At 47.3% G+C, this 26,493-nt stretch overlaps 1 protein-coding gene across 3 annotated transcripts in view; it reads left to right on the top strand.

Annotated features, from left to right (window-relative positions):
* KARS1 (lysyl-tRNA synthetase 1) overlaps nt 1–26,493 on the top strand; it is a 115,750-nt gene that overhangs the window by 4,317 nt on the left and 84,940 nt on the right. For 2 of the 3 annotated variants that reach the window (XM_086945469.1, XM_086945470.1), the window contains exons 2-5: nt 6,649–6,837; nt 14,874–15,021; nt 23,381–23,546; nt 25,085–25,178. In XM_086945469.1, the coding sequence (XP_086801595.1) occupies nt 6,689–6,837; nt 14,874–15,021; nt 23,381–23,546; nt 25,085–25,178 (557 nt within the window). In that variant the 5' untranslated portion in view covers nt 6,649–6,688. The remainder of the gene's footprint in view (nt 1–6,648; nt 6,838–14,873; nt 15,022–23,380; nt 23,547–25,084; nt 25,179–26,493) is intronic. The other variant, XM_086945471.1, reaches the window with a different exon arrangement.

The following is a 26,493-nucleotide window of genomic DNA, read 5'->3' as shown; positions in this document are numbered from 1 at the left end:
GCAAACACTAGTGATAAGAGTCAACTACATACACATAGGAAGGGATATGACTGGTTAAACTCTAGGAGACGCATAGGGGTGGTATATGGTGTAAGGACTTCAGCGAATACCAAAGCTTAGCATTATTGCAATCGGTCAAAGGTCTACTGCATACACTAGTGATTAGAGTTATCTCTATATACATAGGGAGGGGATATGACTGGATAAGCTCTAAGAGTCACATAGGAATGGTATATGGTGCAAGGTCTAAAGCAGATACCATTAATTAGAGTTATTACAATAAGTCAAAGAGCAGAGTTCCATAAGTGTGGATGCAGTCACAGCACAAAGGGAGGGTGGGAGGGATGCAAGGGAATGGAGAGAAGGGGAAGCACAACAGGTAGGAAACATTTGAGGATCATCCACAGGGAGAAGGGTTAAGGCCAGTATGGAGAGAGATTTTGATACCCACCCTGTGTGAGTAGTATTTTCTTGATGTAGATCTGAAGATTTGTAGATCCTCCCATCCTAAAATAATCGGCCTGTAGCCTTTCAAGCATCAAAGTAGCTACCTCCTGCAAGATGTCTGCAGGAATAGTGTGTAGTAGAATTATGCCAAAGAGTCTGAAACTAAAACGGGTTGGATGGTTGATTGCTTCACTAGCAACCATTTAAGGTGCACACCCAACCTGCGACTAAGAGATCACCTAATAAGATAGATTTATATATAATTACCCTAATTGGGACTGTTTTACTTAGTCTCTGGTTATCCTGAATGTTTGATATGGGCCCACATCAGACACCCCATGCATGTTGCTTAAATCCACGTAAGAGCTAAAGTCATGAACAAGCACCCTTTTGAGAACATATGATTAATTAATTTAATTGCATTACAAGGCTCCATAAAATAATTAGCGTGTAATGTTGTGCTTGTGGGTTGCTTATTGAAGAGTCTTAGTTGACCGGAGAGGGCAGTTGTATTAAGCCCCTCTTTGACTGGATTGTGAATAATTTACGGTGAGGTGAGTGTGCACAGATTTACAGTTTGAAAGCTCATTCTTTAAGGTAAGATATGAATAGATAAGCTACTTTTTCCATAACAAAAGCAGATTAGGTGTGGTTATCAGGTCCTCCGGGAGATGGGCTCCAAACTGAAATGATATGGGGGTGTTTAAAAAAAAAAAATCTCCATTCGGGGGTGCTTTCTGTGTGCGCCCTGTGTTTGCTCTCTCCTGCTACTGTGAATGCATGTTTGGTTCTGCCTGCCAATTGTGTGCATGGGAGGGAGAGAGCCTACATAGTCTTATGTTTGTAGCATTTAATCTCCAAAGCATTTCTCATCAAATCATGGGTTAACTGTCTTTACTGTATGCATTGGATTTTTTAGAAGAAACTTCTTGCCTATGTAGAGGAAGGTAAGTGGTCGCTGTGCTCCGATCTGCTTTGGAGTTGACTGCCCCTGAACTCCATATGTTTGTTGGCTGGCAGAAGTAAACTATTTCCCTGCTACCTCGTAGATTTTAGAGGTAGCACTGTGCATTTCTGACTTCTGCATCAGTGCTGAGAGGCTGAGCTGTGCCCCTTTTGCCTGTCTATGGTAACTTTAATATATATCAGCAGTGCCGAGCTCGGTTTTCGGGTAATATGACTAGTAGCAGAGTGATGTTTTTTCAGGTCAATAATGATGCCATATCCACTTCTGTTAATGTAATGTTTTCTCTGCGGCGTATAACTGCCATACATCAAATTTTATGTTGTGCACTATATGCAGAAACTTCTTTTTAGTATCTGGTTTTAATAGCAAGCGTTTTTAAAATTGTGATGAATTGTATAGTGCTTTTTGAGGCTTTAGGAGTGTTGGAATATTACATGAGACACTCGTTTAGCTTAATACTACTGTCCGGTCCACCGCAATCGTGTCTGACGATTGATTGAGTGGAGAGAGGCTGCAGACTAGGATCCTGTAAGCTTTCTGGGCGCCATTTGCAAGCCGTTAGCGTGCTAGTTGTTGGTCCTTCGGAGGCATAAAACTACTGTGTTCGCGGGCGCGCCTAAGGCCAGTCTGTCTGCGCCCGCCCGCGCCTGGATGCTGCCAGCTGTCAGGAGATGTTGCCCGTTTTCCCACAGGTATATCCTTTCGCCCATGTTTGGTTATTCTAGAGAGGTGTTGTTGGGGCTGGGGCATTTGGCCACCAGCACAGGGTGCAAAGATAGCTTACGAGTAGAGGACGGCAACTTTCTAGGGGATTGTCCACAATGTGGTAGGTCTGTGGCCAAGCAACAGCAAACACCTGGTCTCTTACACCCTAGCTCTACAAACAATCGATTATGTAAGGATCAGTTCCTTAGGGTAGAGAAGCAGACCAAGGGTGGGCACGTAGTTCCCTTCCAGGGGCTGTATCTCAATGCAAGATCCATTCCAAAACATGTGGCAGAAATCTGGGACCTGTTGGATGATTTAAAACCAGACATGTCTCTTCACTGAGACCTGGCTACACAATGATGCCGCACCGGCAATACCGTTCCCTGCTGACTACTCTGTTGTACGCTTGGAGAGATTAGGCAAGAGAGTTGGAGGTCTAGCTACTGCTATGCGTCCACTTTATTACATCAAGACTTCGGGCACTGTCTCCTCCTCCAATATGGAGTTGTTGGTCTTCAGGGTGGAGCGGGCACGGGCGATTGAGTGGACGGGAGCTTTAGTCTATCATCCACCAGGAGGAAACGAAAAAGAGTTCTGTACATCGCTATTGGAATGGTTGGCCCCTTACACACTGCAAACTGATAAGTTCCTTCTGGTAGGGGACTTTAACCATCATTTGGACGTTCTCTCCAACGCAGAGTCTGTTGACTTAGTAGCAGCTATGGAGTCGCTAGATCTTTCCTCCAGAGTACGTAGTCCCACACACATTGCCGGGTATATGCTGGACACCATTTTCACTAACATCCCAGAGTTAGTAGTAGACCCCCCCCCCCTCTGATATTAGGTTGGACTGACCATTTGGCGCTAAGTTTCTCCTGGGTGCTCATGAAATCGTCCGGCCAGCTTCAAGTGCGCAGGGATCGCCGCAGATTGTGGAAAACGGTGACATCCTCCGCCTCTCGGGCGTACACATCCCCTTCCTTTATGAACTGTGAAGACAGTGACGCTGCCTTGGAAAGGTTTGAGACTTCAGTAACCGAAGCCCTAGATTCTATTGCGCCGCTTAAGATGGTAAAGATCCAGAACAGGGCAGCACCAGCCCCATGGTATTCAGAAACTCTTAAGAGAGAAAAGGCCATATGTAGAACCAGGGAAAGAAAATGGAGGAAATCAAAATCAGAGAGACAAATCGCTCTATCGAGTTGCACATAGAGCTTACCTAAAACATTGTTACATCGCCAGAAGAGCACATTTAGGTTCCCGAATTACGCAAGCGAAGAACTCTTCCAAGGAGCTCTTTAAGATTCTCAAAGTTTACTAACCAGGGGTCCCAATAACCCTCTGCCCACATTGGAGTTATGTGAGGACCTAGCATGCTATTTCATTCAAAAGATTGATAAAATCTATAGCTTCTTCGGTCCTGATGAGGTTGATCACAAGGGAGCTCCCCCCAGGGAAACCCTCATTCTCCTAGCCTAGAATCTTTCCCTGCTATCACAGTTGAGCAGTAGGGCCCCTTACTAGCTCACATTAAATCTGGATCTCAATTAGACCTGATTCCTCCTTTCATTATGTCAGAACTTACTCCGGCCTTGGCCGATGTGCTAGCTGAAGTCTGTAATATCTCGTTGGTTACAGCCACGTTTCCTCGTAAGTGGAAAAACGCACGTATCAAGCCATTGCAGAAAAAGGCGCTTGCAGATCCTACTTATCTACAAAACTACGGGCCGATCTCTCTCCTCCCTTGTTGCTCCAAGATCATAGAGACATTAATCAATCGTCACCCCTCTGGTTATTTAGAACAAAATAACCTACTGGATCCGTCCCAGTCGGGATTCCGTGCCTGTTATAGCACTGAGTGCGCACTGTTGGAAGTCACCGACACCATAAGTATGTCACTGGACAGGGGAACCCCTTCAATGCTGGTTCTCCTCGATCTGTTGGCAGCCTTTGATACCATCTCTCATCTTATCCTTCTGGATAAGCTACGAGAGATTGGTGTTGGAGGCATGGCCTTAAATGGATACAAAGTTTTCTGACTGACAGAACACAATGTGTCCAGTGGATTCCTTTGTGTCACAGACCACGCAAGTGGATAAGGGGGTCCCGCAGAGATCCATCTTAAGTCCCACCTTGTTTAATATATATGTGGCCCCTCTGGCCTCTATTATTAGAAGCCGCGGGTTCGCGACCATTTCGTATGCAGACAACACTCAGGTGATAGCCCCTATAGAGTCCGACCTTGCAGTGACCAAAGCTAAGCTTAATAAAAACTATATGCAAAATATAGCCACATGGATGTAGAAATTTCTTCAGCTTAATTCCATCAAAACAGAGATACTGCTGTTTGGTAAAGCTGAGGAATTGGGGAATCCATAAAGTTGGCCATTAGAATTAGGGGAAACTCACTCACCAAAAAAAGGGGCAAAGAATTTAGGCATTAAAATCGATAAACTCTCTATGGAGGAACATGTGAAGACATTGACAGGCACCTGCTTCGGAATAATGCGGATGCTAAGAAAGATCTTCCTTTGGATCCCTCTTATGGCAAAGAAAACCCTCATTCAGTCGCTCTTGGTCAGTAGACTGGATTATGGTAACTCTCTACTTGTTGGAATCAGGGAAGACCTATTATCGAAATGGCAGGTGGCTCAGCCCGTCTTGCCCTTAATAAACAGGTACGCACCCCATCTATACCTCTTACGTCAACTGCACTGGCTCCCCATTAGAAAAGGAGCAGTTTTCAAGCTTTTCTGTACTGTCTTCAAGTCCCTTCAGGGGACGGGCCCTGCTCACCTCATAGAGAAACTCGAGCTGTATCTACCATGTGTCCATTGAGATCTAGCAATCTGCTCTGCACGCTGCAAATTAGGAAAACCAAAATGGGGGTTACGCTTTTTCTCATTTAGCCCCCGTCCATTGGAACAGTCTCCCTGATGAGATCTGTGCATGTTCCAACTTGTCTCAATTCAAGAAACTGCTCAAGACTTGGATGTTCTAAGATTCTGCTGCTTTTTTTAGTTGAGTGCTACTCATGTGCCGAGAGATCTCCCCTCCCCCCCCCCCGCGCACTATAAATAATTATAAAATAAAGTTTGTAGGTCTTGAATTTTTGCTCTCCGCTTCAACCTAGTTCACCTTGAGTTGTTGAGGAATTTGTATCTGAATAATTGCTTGGTCTCTGGGTGAGGGGATTGGCCAAGCCGTGGTTGTGCTTGGAAACCTAGTTGGATCATTTATGAACATTGTGGTCTGGGCAAAATACTGAGTAGTTGAGAAGTGTAGAGCACTTCATTTTTGTAGATGGTGTGTGGGCCAGTAGACTACCAATTTGCTTCCTTCATAGTATTAAGGAATGAATCAATGAGTATCTTCCTGGTTGGTTAGTGAGGTCACTGGTATGTAGTAGGCTAGGGTGTGAGATGGATTTAGTTGGTCCTTATTTGGTGCGCTTGTGAGTTACTTACTGGGGAGTCAAGTTGACTGGTGAGTGTAAGTTGCTACCTGGAGTTGTGCGTGCAGTTGTAGCTAGTCCCTCTTTGGTTGGATTGTGAGTTCTTTGTAGTGGGGTTAGGGTGTCCACATATTTCTAGCTTGTAACCTCTTCCTTTAAGGGAAGATTTGAATAAATAAGCTACTTTTTCATAAGGAAAGTAGATAGGGTCCAGTTCTGAGATCCTCTGGGAGATGGCTCCAGAGTCGTCATCCTTGACGGCAGAATAATTTCTTCACTCTGGATTTGAAGGAGCAGATGTGATTAGCTTTATAATGTTTCCTTGCCCTCCTCTTATCTTGTGCTGACCTTTCAAATAACTGGGTAGAGGTAATGTTAATGCAAGCTCTTTTGGTGTGGATTCAGGCTTTAAGCGGAAACAATTGACATGCTTTCATAGTAGTGAGGCCATCTGATGTTTTAGGGTGTTTGGCAAGGCGGACTGCATGATGCAGAATGTTTCTGAAAGGGGCTTGTGGGGGGTTTTGGAACTCAAGCTAGCTTTGTGTTGCCCCCATTTAAATGTGAAAGAACCAAGACTTGTACAGTAGTACTTAAGTTTGGGGCAGAAATGGATAGTTTGAATGAGCAGGGAAAGTGACGTAATTTGTTTTTGTGGAGCTATTTTATTCACCTGCTAACACTTAAAAAGTAATTAAACATTACAGAAAGAAGAGAAACTACAGTGGTAATAGGAAAGGCTTTGGCAGTCGGCAGTGAGTCAACTCAGACTTTTAAAAGTCCAGTTTTAAAAGAAGGATTTTCTTATTGAAAGAAGCTGGGTTGCGCCTATAGTGATTTTTTTTTTCTTCATGACTGTTTCTCAAATCCATAATTGGCTTTGTGAGGCCAGTAATTAGTGAATTTGTTTCTTTTGGTGAGTGGGGATGTTGTCCATTGTTGGCTACTGTTAGTGTTTTTTCTTCTGGTCGGGTTGGGGTGGCGGTATGTCTTGTGGAATCTGCTCCGTCATTGCCCTGCTTGCACACTGATGTACCCTGGCTGCAGCTGACATATTGTGTTTTTTGCCCAGGTAATTTTTCCAGACTGTGAAACTTCTCTTGCTTCTGGCCATGGTGACCCGGGTGGCCTGTAGGCTCTTTAGGGTGTCCCTACACCGAGCTGGTTGGGCACAGCGAGGCCAGAAGGAGGATGTGCTGCTCTGCCAACTTTCTACTTCCCCCTCTCTCTACAGGGACAAGGCACTTCATGGTCAAAAAAGGTTGGTGCCAGTTCATCCTCTTACCTACATTACCCCATGCGGTTCCACCAACCTCTTTTATTCATGACTGCCAATCATTGCTGTCATATGGGGGAGGCGTGTCTCTTAAATACTTACCTATAACCGAGACTCATACTTATCCTATACCGGTTTGTGCTTGGTCATGATACTGATTTGTGTGCTATGCCAGCTATGGCAAAATATCTGTCCTTAAATAATAGTTGTCAGTGTCTTGTTAACTAGTGGTTACTGTGCATGCTTCGATAATGTCAGATGTCCGTGTTGGTGCTCCAAATCAATTTGCTATTTGTTCTCTCAATAGCTCTCCCCATGCCTCATACACCTTGCCTGGAGCTTTTCTTTTTTTTTTTTTTGGCGTAAAAACTTTTATTGATGTTCATCATCCATTTTACAACAAGACAATTACACAGTAATCATGACAGGAGAAAAGAACAGGATGTCCCGTAGTAGTACACAGCTATTTAGCCGACAGCCCTCCGGTCCGGCAGCAAGGATGAGGATGATACGGCAGACCATAAGGAGAAACATCGGAGTTATGAAGTTTTACTTTTTTAAATAGCATTATTGTTAACTGTTCCATGTATAAAACGTTGAAAAACAAACCAAACAAATTGGCTCAATAATAGTGCTTAGATGCGAAGCAATATAGAACAGAAGACACTAGTAGAACACACCGACCCCCCCCACCCCAGGCCCAACCCCTCCACCCCCCGCAGAACGTGAGCAGGAGTTCCAATTATATGAGTACCGTTTTAGTCTTGCCCCGTGGCAGCCCATAGGTTAGCCAATCATCTCCTCCTCATCTTCCGAGTCCTCGTCTTCAGCCTCCTGAAGCGGGTCGCACAGGTCCCCCCTATATCTATTCCAGGCCTCCCACACCCTGTTCCATTTCTTTGGGTTCGCTCTCAATTTGTAGACAGTTCGTTCAGTTAACATCAGTTTGTCCATATTTTGACACCATATCGACAAGGTAGGTAACTCAGCCATCCCCCACCTCTGTGCCATATCACGCTTAGCCATCATCGTTCCAATTGTAACCCACTGCTGTTGTCTGAGGTTAAGATCAGTGCCCTCCCAAACATTCAGAAGACAGAGGCGCGGTTCGGGTGTGAGGGAGGTGTCAAGGGCCTGGGAAATCGTGCGCATGACCTGTTGCCAGTACCGGGCAATGAGAGGGCAGCCCCACAACGTGTGCAATAGTGTGCCATCCTCCCCACATCCTCTAAGACAACGAGGGGAGTCAGCCCTGTGCATTTTGTGTAGGGTGGTCCTAGTGTAGTATGTTCTGTGCAGTATTTTCAGTTGTATGAGTCTGAACCTGGCGGAAACCCCAGCCTCTCTCGGGGATGCCACAGCAGCGTTCCAGTCCGTCTCATCCATAGCGCCCAACTCATCCTCCCATTTTTCTCGCAGGGTCTGTAGGGGGTCAGAGAGATTGTTCAGTAATTTACGGTAGGTGAGTGAGGTGGCTTTCGTTTGCATGTAATCCGTGAGGAGCCGGTCTTCTAGGGGCGAGGATTCCGGGATTGTGGTTCCCGGCTCCAACACCGCCAGGAGAGCGTGCCTGATTTGGACGTACCTATATGTTTCCGTGGGGCCCAGCTCATATTGTTGTTGGAGTTGCTCGAATGGTATCACCCCAGTGGACGTCCAGAGGTCCCCCACTGTAGAAATGCCTATATTGTCCCATTGGGTGAACCCTTTACTGGTCCTCAGGCAGCCCAGTTTTTTTGTGTCCCAGAGCGGGGTAAGCTTCGTAATGACTCCCTTCCACTGTAGCTTGGTGAGTGCCCTGTACCATAGGGTAATTGTGTGTTTAGTGGGGCCAATCAGGTTCTTGAGTAGACTGTGGTTATAGAGGGGGGCCAGGAGACTCTGTGTCCCGAGTTGGGCCCTGTCCGCCATGTACGCCGGGTCAGTGTGTGGTGCATGGATCCATTGGTTAAGTACCTTAAGTTGGGATGCCCAATAATAAAGCTGTACGTTCGGCAGTGCAATGCCACCATCGTACCAGCCGCGGTTCAGTTTGAGGTGCGCTATCCTTGGGGGACGCTCACCCCAAAGTAGAGTGGTAACCATCGCGGTAATTTTCTGGAAGTAAGAGGGCGGAATCAGGACAGGCGCATTCTCAAAGACATATAGGAGGCGCGGGAGCGCCATCATTTTGAACAGCGCGGCGCGGCCTAAAAGTGTGAGCGGCAGGGACGACCAGTGCCGCACGTCTGCCTTCAAACGGAGGAGGGGGGGCGCCAGATTTCGATTGGTGAAGACGGTCATATCGTTAGTGACATGGATACCCAAATATTTGAAGGAAACATCTGTCACCACCAACGGACAATGTTCCGGGAGGACTGGTCGAGGGCCCTTCAGTACATAAAGGACCGATTTCGTCCAGTTAATGGTGTAACCAGAGGCCGCACCGTGTTTGTCACAAAGCGCCAGTAAAATCGGGACACTCCGTTCGGGTGCTGATACGTACACCAGCATATCATCCGCATACAATGATATTCTATCTTCCCAGGTCTCCGTCCACCTGATGCCCTTCAACAGTGGTGTCGTTCTGAGGACGATCGCGAGGGGTTCAAGGACCAACGCGAACAGCAATGGGGAGAGGGGGCAGCCCTGGCGGGTTCCACGCGCCAAAGAGATCGCACGGGAGATATGGCCATTGGCCGCTACGTGAGCTACTGGGCCTGTGTAGAGTAGTCGGACCCAGGATAGGAACTTCGGACCGAAGCCCATCCGGTGCAGGACTGCGAACAGGTAATGCCACTCCACCATGTCGAAGGCCATCCTGGCGTCCAGCGACAAGATGGCTGCTGGTTCTGTCAAAGAGTGTGCACGCGCCAACGCGCCGTGTACTCTACGGAGATTTAATGCTGTACTCCTGTGAGGCATAAAGCCGGACTGGTCCGGGTGGATCAGCTGGCCAAGGTGTGGGGTCAGTCGATTAGCGATCACCTTCGCCAGGATCTTCGCCTCTGCATTGAGTAGCGAGATCGGGCGGTAGGATGCACAACATTCTGGAGGTTTCTCAGGTTTTGGGATAGCAACTATCGTTGCCAGGCGCTGATCCGATGGCAGCGTTCCTGACTCACGACAGTTCTCGAACATGGCCAGTAGCGGTGGGCCCAGTGTGTCGGACATCGTTTGGAACCATTCGATCGGGATCCCGTTTGGGCCCAGCGCTCTGCCCGTGTGCAGTGCGCCTATCGCCATACGGAGTTCCTCCACTGTGAGATCCGCTTCCAGCTCGGTTTGCGCCTCCGGCGTTAGCCCCTCCACCTCAATCTCTTGGAGCGCCAGTTCCGCCTGTTCCGGCGTGACCACCACTTCTGGGGTGTAAACTGATTGAAAGTGGTCTGCCAGGAGGTCAACTATCTTGGGAGGGTGCGTGTGAAGCGTCCCCGTGTGGTCTTGCAACTGCAGGATATGCCTTCCTCCATCCCGCTTTTTGTCCAACCAAGCCAGCAACTTGTTGGCTTTGTCGCCTGCATCATAAACTCTGCATGCCGTTGATTCGATCCGCTCTAACACCCTACGGCGGAGAAAGTCGTCATGTTTTTGTTGGCAGAGAGTCAGCGCGTGCCTGGTGGCTTCTGACGGTGTGGCCATGTGAGTCGCATTTGCCTGTTCCAATTGCAGTTCCAGTTCGACCATTTCCAGTTTTTGTTTGCGCTTATGGTCGGCTATGGTCGAAATGGCCTGGCCCCTGAGCACCGTCTTGTATGCTTCCCAGAGAATCGTCGGCGAGGACACCGACCCGGAGTTCTCCTGGAAGTAAAGTTTAGTGGCAGTTTTAAGGGATTTTCGGATTGGGGGAGTTTTAAGATAGCTGGGGTAGATGGGAAAGAGACGCGTGCGGGCCGTGGCAGAGCGGGACAGGGTAGCGAGCAGGGGAGAGTGATCTGAAATACCCCGTGGTGCGATGTGTACTTTGTCAAAAGTGAGTTTACCGCCCCCCAGTGTGAGGAAATAGTCTATGCGCGACAGGCAAGCATGGGTGGAGGAATAGTATGAATAGTGGCGATCAGTAGGGTGAAGCTGCCTCCAAATGTCTACCAGACCCTGTGCCTCTAAGAAGTCCCTGAATTTCGTTGGGCCAGTAGGGAGGGGGCGAGCCGGGAACCTGTCCATATCAGAATCAGCCAATGCATTGAAATCTCCGCCCACTAACAAATCCCCTTCCGGGAGTTCCAAAAGAAATTTACCCAGGGCCGGAAGTGCCGATGAATGTAGCGCCGGCGGGATGTACGCAGACACCACGTTGATGGGCACGCCCTCCCATTGTCCACACACCGCCGCGAAGCGGCCATGATGATCTGTTTTTGTGGAGTGGTGAATGAATCGTGACGTCCTTTTTACCCATATCCCCGTACCCCGGGATCCCGAAGTAAAGTCTGAGTGTATCAGCATGCGGTATCCTCTCCTATCTAGGGCTTTGGAGGCAACCCCCACTAAATGTGTTTCTTGGAGGAGGGCGATATCACAGTTCAGTCTCTTAATACATTGCAGGACCAGCCCTCTCTTCACTTTATCACCCAACCCCCGCACATTCCAGGATACTACCCGAAGCGGCGGTACCGCCCCCACCCCAGTGTCATGCGTTACTACAGCAGGTCGCGGGGGATCCGCCATATTGTGGTCAGTCGTACAGTTGAGTGCCCTAGAGGGCGGGGCGGAGGCATAACAGATAGGAAGAACCCCAAGCCAGTGCGACTAAGCGTGTGAGTGCACCGATACAGTGATCGAGGAGCAGAGGCAATATACCCGGTGTAAGGAATACGGTCAAGTGTGAACACTAGCAATTCCAAGACAAGAAGTTGAGCCAAACATTTCAAACTAAACAACCAACACAACCCCCCCATTCCCAACAACCCCACCCTCCCTGCTTCCCTGCTACACGGACTCCAAACTGCCCGCCACCCCAATCTAGCAGAGTGCTTCATCCCACCCCAAAGAAAACACACAGTTACTTGCTCGTTGGGGGTGAGGAGCGCTCCGGAATCAGCGGCCCCTCATTCCCTCCACGGAGGCCCTCGGCCCAGTGTCCATGACGGTTCCAGCCACAGTACCAAACTTTTACAGTGCACACATGTGTTCAAGGGTCCACCTCCAGACTCAAAGCAGTTTCATCTCGTATCGGAGAGCTTCTGCCACTGTTCGTACCCTCGGCCCCTGCAGCGGTGGAATCAGAGTGAGGCGAGCCGGTCTTAGTCCGTCCAGGGCGACGAGAGTGAGAAGCCGGACGCCAGCTGTCCAGCCAGTCTCGCGCAGTGCTTGGGTCATCAAAAAACCATGTCCTGTTTTCCGCCACCACCCGCAGCCTGGCTGGGAAGATCATAGAATATGGGAGGTCCCGTTTCCTAAGTTCTCTTTTAATATCCAAGAATGTCTTTCGCCGCCTGGCCACTTCCGCCGTGTAATCCGGGAAGAAAGCTACCGTTGAGTTTAGGATTTTCACCGGCGGCGAGACACGTGCCGCCTGCAGGATGATGTCCCGGTCACGGAAGTTGAAAAGTCTCGCTAGGATCGGCCGCGGCGTGGCCCCTGGTTTCGGTTGACCACCCGGGACTCTATGGGCTCGCTCCACAGAAAAGAAGGCCGACAGGCCCTTGGGTTGGAGATGAGTCTTAATGAGTTCCTCCACATAAAGATCCGTAGCCCTCACACCTTCTGACTCCGGAACGCCAAGAATGCGTACATTGTTCCGCCTGGAGCGGCCCTCCTGGTCGTCGAGCTTGTCCTTAAGGTGCTTGTTTTCGGCCATGACCGCTTCCATGGCCGTCTGCAGTTCTGAGACATCCTCCACCAGCGACTTCGTGACGAGCTCCAGAGAGCCCACCTTTTCCGCCATTTTATGAAAGTCAGCGCGGATTAGGGTGATTTCTGTTGAGATGCAGCCCGCCGTTGCCTGGACCTGTGTGAGAGCCTTCATGATATCGTCCAGTGTCGCCTTCTTCGGCCCCCCGGATTCGCCTGGTTCCACAGGGGGAGTTTTTCCCTCCGCCGGAGGGGAAGCGGTCCTGTCGTTGGTGAAGCGGTCAATACGAGTCTGGGTTGTGCCGCCTTTCACACCTTTCCCGGCCATCGTTCGGTCACGGAGGGAATACAGTTCGTCGGTCCGGTGGGGTGCCAGGTAGACGGGCAGTTGCCGCGCTGCTCCCGGTGCCGGATGAAGGACCTCCGTCGTTAAAAGGTAGACTCCTGCACGGACTGTCGGGCAAATTATGGTCGGTGGCTTCGGTAGTGTGCGGCCGCCCTTCCAATGAGACGTCGCTGGAGAGAGCGAGTCGAATGACGCAGGACAGGACCGTTACTGGGCGTGGGGCTCTTGCACCGACCACTTCCTGTCTGCGGCTGCCAGGCCGGCTGCACTTCCGGTCGGATTCAGCTAGCACTTGAGGGCCCGGAGGTGGGCCTAGGCTCCGGTCGATTCAACTTTCGACGATAACTCCGGCATACAATGTTCGATTATCGTCTGGAGACCTGCCACCAGTCCCGCCCGGTCCCGGGCGTTCGGTGCCGCCGTTGGAGGTAACAAATAGTCACGGATTATCGTGCGGATAGATGGAGAGGTCTCTTCCCCGCCGGAGCTAGTCCTCTATGCTGCCGCCATGTTCGGCCGCCAGCCACGCCCCCCGCCTGGAGCTTTTCTTAGACAATTCCTGTAATGCTTTTGTTCCTGCAGCCTATTTGTTGGCTGTCTTTTGCTGCTACAGTCCTGTGACCCTTTCGATCATGTGTTTGGGACTTGCGGCGCTTTTCATCTGGGCATTTTTCTGACTGTGTCTTGGATAAGCACCCAGTGCTTTGGCAACAGCCCCCACTCAACTTTGCTCTGGTTCGGTTCTGCAGTACTGGTGGCTTGTCAGTCGTGTATGGGACAACAGAGTTATGACCATATCTCTGCCTCTGATCTTGTCTGGCTAATGTCACTCTTGTTCAACTTTACTGTTGGGTTGGCACTTGACATATGTTCTTTCCAAGCCTCTGGCTTTTCCTAGCATGCAAGTGATCGTGTCCTGCTGTTGTGGCCCATACATCCGTGCTGATATTCAAGGATCCCACGGGTGTTCTTACTGGATCTACAAAAGGTTGGCACACTCTGTCTTAGCATCTGATTCTGAGACCTCAAAATGATGATGCTGGTGAGGGGGAGCAGTGACAGGCATTTGAGCTTCTACTCCTTTGTCCTCTCTGTAGCTTTTTTTTCTTGGCTTGCCACCATTTCATTTTTACTCCTCCTCCTCTTTCTTTGAGCACCACAACTCCTAGTTGTCAATTGGTGACCTGCATCTTCTGAAGTGATCAAGTAGCATGTCACATCACCTGACATAAAAGAAATTCCGATGCTCTGCTCTTGTTTCTACCAGCATGTCTTCTGTAGACTCGTCGGCGCTGGTTACTTTTTGTTCTGTTTTCTAGTCTTCCATGTTTACTTTTTGAATTGGAAATGTCTTTTTAAATTTAATTTCTAGCATTCTGTTTCTTAACCCTTACGTTCCAGACCAGACTAAACGGTCAAAATTTGTTATGTGCCCACACAAAGGATTTGCTGACCACTGGCACTATATTATCACAGTGGAGAGTTCAGCTTTGCTGGATAGAATACTAGGTTCTGGGAAATGTCAATAGGATCGAAATGATCGCGGTCCATGTGCATGCAACTCTTTTAAGGGATGGTGCTTGTGTGACCATGCAGATGTTTTTCTTTATGGTCCCTGATAGAGCGGTTTGTGCTGACTGTGCTTTTAGACAGACTGAATCTTAGGTCTCACTTCCTTTTTCAGTTTCTTATCTTTCAGTGTGGTTTGTGTGCCTCTGAAGCCATACAGGGTTGGTTGTGAAACCATATTGACCTTGACTATTTTTGGGGAAACGGCATAGCGCTTGTGCACTTTGGTTTGGGTAAGCTGAATTGAGGCCAGGATAATCTAAAGTCTTGCAGAGAATACATTGATGGAGAGGTTGTTTGTTGCAGTTCTGTGATTATTTCCTTTGTTGTTCTGCAGCGAGCTGAAGAGGCGCTTAAAAGCAGAGAAGAAGGCAGCGGAAAAAGAAGCAAAGCAGAAGGAACCGGCAGAGAAGCACCCAGTGGCGCCTGGAGGTCAACCTGCTGAAGATGGACTGTTGTCTGAAGAGGAAAGCCTTGACCCTAATGTGAGCATTAAGCATATTATGGCATTTTCCTGACCCTATGGTAAATGGGTCTCAAAAGTCTGGAACAAACGCTCTGTTTCTTTACGTTTTTAGCAAACGAGTAGCCACTTCATAAAACCAATTTTGCTTTTGACTTGCATGCACCTTTTCCCAGGTCTTGTGTTAAAATGTGTAATATTTCCTGAATTATAAAGACCAGCTACTTTTAGAAATGTTGGCACATGTATTATTTTAATGAATCTTGCAGAAATGCCTCGGAATAATCACATTTGTTGTTACCCAAGATGGGCATGTTTATAACGGTTACAACGTGGCATCATTTTATGAAGGTTGTGCTCCCAAGTGAAACATGTAACATGGAGCATCTCATTCTCGCTTCGTTAAATACAGAAAACTCTAAATAGTCCCATGGTAAATCAGGAGGGTAGTCCTAGGTTGTCTGGTGCCCAGTTGGTTAGATTATATAAGTTCCTCCATTAGTTGTAAGTATAAAATAGAGTTAGTATAGATATTTACCTTATCCTAGACCTTATCCCCCATCAAGGCCTTAAGAAATGTCACATGCCACCTCCACATTGATGGAAATCGACGGGCTCCCCTTGTTAGCATCCATCACCTTCAAGATGAGCTAATAAGGATGACTGGCATCCTGCCTATCTGGCTGACAAGCTTACCACCTCTGGAGGTGCTCGGTGCAACCACAGTTAGGACACCATCAGATCAAGACAAGGGAGCGCAAAAGGCGTTCTCCAACTAGACTCCCATGATCTGAACCTGCTCCCCTGCATCTGTCACTATTGCCCAATGCTTTTTGGGGTGCAGATTTCAAATTGCTCAGCCCAGGAAACACTACTAATGAAACACAACTCAAAATAAAAAGCATGCAACAAAATATGTAGCTTTTGGGAATGCACGCAATACAGTGTGCATGTACAGGACACTTTTGTGTCCATATACATTATATGCAAACCTCATAGTGTATACAACTTGCACACATCAGCATTTGTCATGAAGTGCGCTACCAGTGAGTGTGTGCAAAGTTTTCAATAAAAATAATTTAGTCCTGGCACACTATCTGCTACCTAGGCATCCCAGTTTGCTGCCGTGAGTGCACAGCACACCCACTTACTAATCCCATTGTACACAGTGGCGGCTCGTCCGTTGGGGCGTTGCCCCACTAGCCATGGACTACCGTCACTGCTGTTGTCAAGTGTCTCTGACAGACTGCAAAAAGTGAAAAAAGTAAAATTATGAGCGCACTTGATAGCCGACAGTCTGACATAATTGAGGCCGGACCGGACCGGAGACACAAATCAGGACGTCATCGCGGAAGGTGTGGGGGGCGGGCCTGCGGCAGTGAGTGGCAGGCTGGCAGCGTGTGATTCACTGTTATCAGCTTGGCAGGCAGCAGTGTGTGGCCGCATTTAGGACAAGCCATTTTTTTTGACTTGCCCACGCATGCGCACACACACAATAGCCCCTTCCCTCCTCCTCCTCCCCCAGCCGTGACACAGGCAGAGACCCGGGGGAGCCGGGTCTCATTATGGGCAGTATTAGCCCTGCTCGTTAGGCAATCCTGGCGCAGTGGCGATGTTATGCTGCGCCAGGATTGGCTGAGTTAACGAGCAAGAGGATGGTTTTGCTGCCGTGCGTGCGTGGGTGGCTGACTGGGAGGCTGTCTGCCTGCCGCCTACCTGATGACGATTACAGCACTGAGGAATTCAAAACAGAGGACGGCGGGAGTCCGGAGTCCAAAAGCGGTACGGTAAAACTTTTATTTTTATATATTATATATTTTTCCCTTAAACCCCTCCCGCCTCCCCCCCTCCCCTCCGCGGTGCGACGAGTATTTACACCCCCTCCCCCCACCCGCCCGTAATGCCGGCCACGAGTACTGCAAATGAGAGCCCCTAATATATCCTGGCTTATAGAAATTAAATTACTCATTCATCACCAGTCACAAAAGAAGAAAGGGACGGGCAACTTAAAATACAAGGGAAGGGAGCGTTTAGTGCCGTAGGATTGCGCTGACCTCTCACCAAAATGCCTGTCCTCCCTCCTGCTCCCCCAAACCACAGACTTCCAATCCCCCTGAGCCATATTTCATGGGGTCTACTCTGCACTCTGCAGGGGCATGATTGTGGAATAATTAAAGCTTCTGGTAGGGGCCTGGATTCCTGAGAAGGCGGGAAAATCTCTCTTGGTAGAAAGCTGCGTTTGCATCGACAGAGTGGGGAGACGCACAAGTCAGGTCACACAGGTTTGGCTTTCCTTCAGTGGGAGTGGAGATAAGATGATTGTTTCCTTTATTATTGCTTTGATTCTGCGGGCCTTAGCCATCCCCCTCCTCCCGCTCTTCCCTCGCAATGTCATAATTTCCATTTTTATTAACTGTGTACCGCCGGGTCCCCGCCAGTGCCAGACCCTAAATGAGATCTCCCCCCGTCCCTTCACCCCAGCCCCTGCTGCCTCCTGGCAGGGACATGCTATGCACATGAAACACACGAACATGCGTGTAACAACAAATATATAATAGCCTGTGTTTATTAGAACACTGATTTTACCATTGTCAGCACTGTGAATAGAAGCGTTCATTCACTAACTCACGGATACCCATTTATCCACCTCAGAAGGATGAGAGGCTCAGCTGTACTTGCTGGTAAAGTTGTGTCCTTTACACAGATACAGGAAGAAGGCAAAATACTGGCAGATACACCCCTGGATGCACATATGAATGCAGAGTTTTGTATAGCGCTTTAGTGGCATTATTACGGCCTCACAGAGCTGTCTGTTTTGGGTTTTTTTGTGAAGTAATTTGCATAGTTGACAGAACCTAACGCCAACAGTACATTCAGTTCCTGTTTAAATAGTCTCTCGTGGTGTTGGTTTCAAACAAAGCATAACAAACCACGGTTCTATTTTGTTTTACTTTCATACACTTTTTTCTTACTTTTATTAGGACACATCGCTCCATTCCCTCGGTCTGTAAGTAAGCACTGTGGACTGTGGAGAATTCTGCTGCAGGGCAGTGCGAGCCCTCAAAAACAGATACACAACATTCACAGTGGTATGGGTGCCAGCGCCTGGCGCAGACTTCCAGGCACGCTAATTTAAATGTTTGTGAATTGTAAAAATGGGAGTAAAGCGCATCCAGAGAGAGATGAAATTCTCTGCTCGGACTTTAACACTTTGTGTGGTAATAGGACCCTGTGTCTTGACCCCACTGCATGGTCCCGTGTCTAAGGAAAACTGCCCGGTCTCCCACGCTGTCTCATTTTCCCTTAATGCACTTACCCACCCTACCCTCCATCTAATCCGTTCTCTCACTGGCGACATTAAATAAATATTGGCCTTCTGACTGTAGCTTGGAGCTGAAATAATGAAAAGCCAGAAACTAGAAGCAGATGGAGCACCTGGCTGTCTGCGAGTCCTTCCCCAGAAATGTAATTTCACATCATGAAGCCGGTTTAAAAAAGAAAAAATGCTTGGAATTTTTATGTGTGTGTAGGTAGCAATTTGTATATGGCTTATCGGTTTTTCTAGCGCTACGATATTCCTCTATGTATGATTGTGCTTACTTGAGATGGGTTTATCTTAAGTGGAATGATGCCTTTGCCTTGACAAGGACCGATGCAGTGTTTCAGCTGCTCAGTTGTTTAGTGTGGAAGTGGTGTAACACCCTGAGCATCATATCATAAGGAGAATGCAGCCTGCAGGACATATGCCAACGGTAGCAAATGTAACACAACTTTAAAATGCAGGGGCAGGGCTTAGGTGACTGGAGCTTGAAGTGGCCTGTGGTGTAACCGATGTGAACTTTAAAAGTGATCTGTTCATTGGTTGCATTTTCTCCTTTAACCTTAGGGCTCTTGGGGTGCAGTGCTCACGGGGTGAGAGTTGTCGGTCTAGTTAACAACTGGACCCAGAGCCGTAGGTGCATCAACCCACTGATCTGTCTCCTTGTATTTGGAACCTCTGACCCATATGTTGTACACAACACAAATCTCTGCAGCAGGTGCATTTACCCACTAAGATGTCGACTGAGATTAGAACATGGGGCCTGCAGGCTACACACAGATCTGTGTAGGAGTATTTAGTATTTAAAGTCACTAAACTCTAAAGACTCGGAACAACAGAGCTGTTAATGGGGTAGATCACTCTTGTCAAAAAAACTGGGACAGGAACACAGTTAAAGCACTTTCACCCTAAAACTGGCTGATAGTATTCTAGGCATTTCAAACATGGTAACAGTTTTTAATTTTTAAAGGTGTATATGGCATCTTCCTTCCCTTTCTCATTCAGTGGCGTCTCAAAGAGGCCTCATATGACAGTTCACAGCATTCTGAATTCCAACAAGCAAGCAATGGTGAGCAATGTAAGGTGCTTGAGGACAGTGTGAAGCTGGCACTGGTGGGCAGAGATGAGCTGGCTCTCATGGGCAGCATGTGTGAAGGTGGCATTGGTGGATAGTGTGAGGTGTCAGAAACAGTGGACACTGTAAAAGTTAGCACAGGTGAGCTTTCTCTTCCACACTCCATCTTGCTGTCTGTAACCATACTTTTTTCTGCCACACACTCAACATCTGTGTGGTCCTCTGTGTAATAACCTCCCTAAAAGAATCCAACACCCAGCAATTTATTAAATGATACATAATTCAATTGTATTGCTTCATTAACCTTCCTGCTTCCTTAAGATTGCTTGAAAAAGCATCATTTGCCCACTCTTTTTTCAAAATTACCCTCCCGTACGTTGTTTTGGCTCGCTCGCTACACTCGCTCGCCATAGTGCGGTACAACTATAATTTTACGCCCTACCACTTTCAAATGTCACCAGCCGCCACTGATTGTACAAGAACCTAATGTGAATAATGTTTATACACCGTTAATCAGCATGCATCAATCGCACTTCGAACGTGCGCGCACAACATGTCCCTTGCACATTACAGAGAGCATGATAAAAATCCAGGGACTTCTCAGGCCACCAGAATGCTACAATTTTGGCGAAGGAATTCTGAAACAAAGAACATGCAGGTGACACATCCAATGACGATGAATTCAACCTGCAAACTACCATCTTTTAGAAACCTATTGATCCTCTGTGGACTCTGTTCATTCTTTACACAAACATACACCGCTCTATCCTGCCCCCATCCCCGCCCTCCATTTCCACTCTATGACCAAAACCTGACATTCTGGTATTACAGCCTTCTACAACATTCTGACTCAAAGGAATGTAAGGTTCCCTGTTGCAGGGATGAGATTGGTCAGTCCATTGACCTCGGGAGATATAGATATCTGTATTTAGGAAGTACAAATAACCCAATCCGATGCTTGTACCATCGCGGCGCATCAGTGTCTTGACTTATTAGGCTGGTCACGTCAGCCTTTGGTGTTCTAAAGAGACAGCATCCAAATCCATTTCAATCTGACTCCCTCAATGAGAGAGGCTAATTTAGCTCTTGACACGTTTGTTTTGTTGCCATGCCAGCCTCTAACCCCACTGCTGCCATCTGCTGCTAATGCACACTCCCCATTTTAGATTTGAACTCCCAATACACTAGAGGGTTTATTTTTACCATTGGTTTAAGCCAATTAGCCAAAAATAGAGCACACACACACACTGGATCTATAGAAAAATGTGTATTACTAAATTCAGCAATAATTTATAGGTAACTAGCAGCCCGTCCCAACGTTGTCCGGGAGCAATTAGGCTTCAGGGCCCCCGCCCGCCCCAACGTTGTCCGTGGGTCCCCCGGAGCCTTCATATATTGCAGTATTATACCTCTATGTTTACTTTGCATGCTTTTGTAACCTGCACACGTCACTTTTTCCTCCTGTAATGCAGTATTATACTCCTATGTTTACTTTGTACGCTTTTGTAACATGCACATGTAACTTTTTCCTCCTGTAATGCACCGTTTAGCTCACTTTTGTAATGCTCCGTTTGCTTCCTCTTGCTCACGATGTACAGTTTTGTAACCTGCACACGTAACTTTTTCCTCTTGTAAACCACTGTTTGGTTCACTTTTGTAATGCTCCGTTTGCTTCCTCTTGCTCACGATTATCATTTTTGCTTCATTTTTCCACGACTCCTAAATAAAATAAATAAATAACCTACCTCTCATCCGCCGCTCCTCACCGCCTGTCCGCCGCTCCTCACCGCCTGTCCGCCGCTCCTCCCTGCGCCATGTCCGCCGGTCCTCCTCGGGCTCCTAGACGCCGTTCCTCCCCGCGCTCCTCACGTCAGCCCGCACGTCGCGGCCGGCGCTTCTTCCAAGGGACTACTTTTTTTTTGGTAGATTTTTTAAATAACGTATATTTATTACGTTTATATAGCCTATGTCCATCTGCACACCTTCACGATTACAACAATGTATCGGGTGTGTGGATTGGCGCTGTGGTTCCCGAGTTTACCCGCCTCAAAGGTTCAAAGTTCTTCCTTTATAATAGTAGTATAGATTACCTCAATAAGAGTTGGCATATTTGGCTCTCACCTATGCTATCAACATGCTGTGCTGTGGTTCAGGAACAGATTCCGGTCTGCTTGGCAGACCTCTAAGACATTTGCTCCCTATTCCCCATTGTAGTGGTCCAAGGAAAGTACTCCCAGGATTCAAATGCAGTGCACTTTTTGCATTTGTACAGTGATTCACTCCTCCGGTGAAGTGGCAGCATACCTTCAATGAACAGGTAGCAAGCCACGATCTATGCTTCTTTTGGACCATGAGTGAGTGCTCAGTTGTATGAGGAGAGCACACAAGTTCCTGAATAACATATTTCCTTCCTTTTTTCTTTCATTTCCTGAAGCATATCTTTGGGGGAGGGGTGAAGATGGATTTAACAAAGCCACCCACTCCAGTTGTTGATGGTAAACTCCCAATTTTTAAATCTGGCCACATCCAGTTTAAAGATTATGCCTGTGCCTTAAAAAGACTAGCGGGTTATAGTATAAAAGTGGTTCATATTGATGATATGAGTAACCAGTCATTTTTATCGGCAATGTTTATGTGATTGTCTTACTTCAATAAAAAGAATTAAAAAAAAAAGTGGTTCATAGACACTGAAATTAATCCTTGAAGCCAGCAATTACTCCGGTTGGTAGGCATGTAAAAGACATTTAGATAAAGCTTTTTCTTTTTTTCCCAGTTCTACAGTTTACCTAGATTTTGCTGCAACGCTTCGGTCTGAGGCTGTTCAGGCATCTGATTCAATATCTACTTAGAGCAGACAAGACAAAAGCTGTTTATTACTGAAAATAACATACAGAACTATGTGATTAAATTGTGTAGGAGAATTCTATAGTTTTGGGCACTCTTTCTCTAGGTGTAGCGCGATTTATAAAAACCCTGGTCTTGATGTAGGAGTGACTGAAGAAAACTACAATTGTAAATTCTTTGACGATGAATTGTATGGAAGTGATTAGATAGGTTTGAGTAGCTAACAGAAAAGTGTAAATCCTTACACAGTGTTGTGCGTGTTCCGTCAGTAAAGGATCCACACCCTTTCTGATTAGCACATTTGCCATTTTAGTAAACCTTTTCTTTAAGCCTTAACTTTTTCCAGTTTGATTTTTAAAGTATATGGAGTTTGAAAATGAATCTTTTGGTGCCTCTCACTTTGGCTAGGAGAGTCCGTGCACCCAGGGATATTTCTCCTTCTGAGCCATACGTTCTTTAACTTGTTCAGACAAAACATGTGCTGCATTTGTGACTTCCAGCTACATCTTCCTAAGAGACATCTGTTTGGCAAGAGTATCACTTAGTCCAAATGTATTTCTGTAAGCATAACTCTCTGCATCTCGTTCATTTAGTACCCGTTTCGATAAATCTGCACTTTGCATCTGCCTCACTGAAATCATAGACGCAAGCTGTGCTATAACCCCATTGTAGTATTGCCTGGTTGGTTCAATGTTCCCACTGGTCTGCTGTAGGTGAGTTGGGAGGTAGTTTAAAAAATGTATTTGTTAAATAAATTATGTTGTAGTTTCTTTCTTATTACCAATGCTTGTTACCTGTGCTTATCCACACATCACCCCTCCTTTCAACCACCTTAGTCCATTGCTGTGCCTCAATTATCGGCCTTCTGACCGCAGAGAGAAACGATCTGAGACAGAGTTGGGTGCCCTGGAGATGGAGGTTGTTAGATGCTAAGTGGATGGGCTGTGCAATTGAGGTTCGAACTGTACAATATAATTTAAAAGGCAAGGCTTCCGAAGCAGTTTCTGAAAATGCCACAGGTTTGCAGTGGTTAATAACTATTGGTTATAGGACGCTAGGACTAGAAATGTAGAATTTATTCTTTAAGGAATTTTTTCTTTATTAAATGTTCCTGGTCTGAAAAGTATTTTTTCTCGGTTCTAGCAATACTACAAGATCCGTTCGCAAGCAATCCAACAGCTCAAGGGAACCAAGGAGGACCCGTACCCACACAAGTTCCATGTGGACCTGTCACTCACAGAATTCATTGAGAAGTACAGCCACTTGCAGACGGGAGACCACCTCACTGACGTGACTCTCAATGTTGCAGGTTAGATTCGAAGAGAAAATCCTCTCTATTTGTGCTACACATTGTATCGAAAGGTCCTTATGATTTTTTAATACAAATTTTGCTTCTGCAATCGTTTACATATTTATTGTAAGCAGACAAAAAGCTTTTGCTGTGGAAAAAATGAAAAAGCAAAGTCCTCTGTGAAACCAGGCCCTGTCTACCGTACTAGCCTCCAAGAGAGTTTATGGCAATTCACCAATGCAACTTCATTTAAGTCGTAAATTGTGGATGTTTGTGAAAACATTTAATTAGTGAGGAACACAGCTCTTGGCTTGTTCCCTATAGTCTGGTACCTTTCTTGGAGAGGCTTTGGCGAAGTAGCTCTTAATATATTAACATTTCTCCATCCATCCTGTATATTTATTTTTGAGTTCAATATTTTGTGAGGCCTAATATATTAATGCTATTTTTATATTCCAAATCGCTGTATCTTTATTGGAGGGCAACAAAGGAGGGCAACAAAGACCATCACAGATTTTATCAGTGAAATCGTGAAATATGCATTTAACATTTGTGCGAGCATGGTTTAGTATGGAAAGGCCAGTGTAGAACTAATAAAACTTGATTGGTGCCAGACAGATGCTAGGTGGGCAGCAGCACAGGAAACTGGTGCAGGATATTTTGAATGGAAGCATCTAGGAAGGGCACCGTATGGAGATGAAACATTTGCTAAGAGCTACCTTATGCTGGAACAGTGCAGATGCTTGGTTTGGGAAACAGAGAGAAAACGCAGAGGGCTGACTGACCCCTAGTTAAGAAGTTGCTCAATCAAAGAAAGGGTGCATCCTCGTATTCTTAAGAAGGCCACCAAAGTGGTACTTTCACTGCTTTGACCTAAGAATATTCTGAAATGAATGAAGGTACAAGCATGCACTCCAGACTAAAAGTCACATAACACGTCCCCACTGAGAACACGAGAAAGTACTGGAACCCATATCCATTTTTCCCTGGTAATTCCTGATGGTTGACCAGGAATGCAATTGTGACTTCATTTCAGCATGTGGTTTGAAGGAAAGGCATAGTGCTTTAATTGTCTTCTCCTTGTTAGATGGGGTAAATGGTATAATAATTTATGACAAATTCCCTTGTGACAATAAAATAAATAAAGGGTTCAAGGGGTTATTTCTGACGGACACTACTCTGGAGCAGTTTCGGAATAATGATTCCATTGTGGAGGATTAAATACAGTGGCCCTTTTTTAGGTTAACGAGTAGAATCCATAGCAAGTGTGCAGTTATCTTAGCAAGATATAGCCTACTTGTATTGAGGGTGTTCTGAAGGAGTTTCATGGGTGTCGTGCTACAACGAAGCAGAAGTATGGTTTTGGTTAATCACTGAGCACTCAGAGTTTTAAATGTGACTTCTTAAGGGTCACCCGCTGCCTTCAGCAGGTAGGAAGGGAATTTGGTTTATTTTCAGTATTGATAAGGTGGGTTGTTCCCCACTGCAAAGCACGAAGGAGATGAGCACATTGTTCCAGGATGTCCCCATATTTAATGGACTTCTTTTGTTTCCAGGTCGAATCCACGCAAAAAGAGAATCTGGCATGAAACTGATATTTTATGATCTACGGGGTGAAGGAGTAAAACTGCAAGTGATGGCTAATTCTAGGTAAATATAAAGAGGCCGTTATGTAGGTGATTGTTGATGGGAAAGATGCTCCGCCACGGTGTGCTGTAAACTATGACCAAGGGAAGGTTCTCCAAGGTTTAAGTGAAACCCAAACCTACACAACTGAACTGTCTAGCAGCCAGAAGAGCTCTTTCTGATGTTTGATTTATCTTGAGTTATTTAGGGTGCTTCGGATTGTAGTAGTAGTTAACTTTGTTGTTAGATTAATTAATACCATTACAATATAAATTAAGTGCAGTGAATGAATAAAATACATTAAAATGATAAAGATCTGGGGCGTGACTAGCAGCCACCGATGGCGACAGCACCGCAGAAAGGCTCCCACAGTAAGGCGGCATCCCGCGTTAAACCGGAGGTAATATCCGTGAATCATTATCCAGTCGGGCGGACTGGGTCTGGAGACCGTGCGACACCTACCAGAGCAGTTTTGAGGCAGCGGAGGCCCGGCAGTCGACGTAACGGTTAGGAGAGAGGAGGGGCCTGCTGTCCTCCCCAGCACAGCGGACTAGCCGGCAGACGGAATCCGGGCGGAAGTACAACATCGGCAGATGACACTGGCCGGAAGCGCCGGTCCCCCGACCGGACCTTCAGAAAGACTTGGAAAGCCTCTAATTCAAGAAGACGGGCTTGCAGAGGCGGCCCCGATACCAGAGGGCGAGCCTTCACGAAGTAGCCGCGACTCGAGGACGGGACCGCAATCTTGGACGGCAGATTGACTCCGGTTATAGTAACACGATCAGGTCAGCGCTGGACCCCTGGGCAGAGACCCCTGAAGCGAGGCGGCTGGGAGAGGGGCGAGAAGAGTGGGGGGGGGGGGGGGGGTGATTTGCGATCCCCGCGGACCTCTGTGACACATCCTCAACGGGGCACGGCGAGCCGGTGGACCGCGGGGCTCCCCCCCCCTTACAGGAGAGGAGGCAACACCGGGCACAGTAAATGGCTTACCGGCGGATTTGACTGGGAGTGCTCTGGACCGGCAGAACACATTCACGCTGCGGGACGATAAGGGCAGGCACCGAGGGTGCGCTTGGGCACGGATATTGAACTGTATACCCTCGTGTGGCCAAAAGGCTTAGTGCTCCGAGGCATGACCCAGGTGCATCACACTTAACGCCGGGAGAGGGGCAGTGGAAATACCCCGGCTGCGAGAGATCTGCAGAGGACCCGGCCCGAACGCGCACCGCCCACGGCGGGCGAATCAGCAGATAAACCCACAAGTGCAACGGCCGGTGTCACTCCATACAGTGGGGCTGACGCAATTGGAACGCAAATAACAACCGGGAGACGCGAGCAG

The sequence above is a fragment of the Lissotriton vulgaris genome, chromosome 12, assembly GCF_964263255.1.
Source record: "Lissotriton vulgaris chromosome 12, aLisVul1.2, whole genome shotgun sequence".
In the NCBI taxonomy this organism is placed as follows: domain Eukaryota; kingdom Metazoa; phylum Chordata; class Amphibia; order Caudata; family Salamandridae; genus Lissotriton; species Lissotriton vulgaris.
The sequence above is the reverse complement of the archived record's forward strand: the minus strand, read 5'-3'. Positions and strand labels throughout refer to the sequence as shown.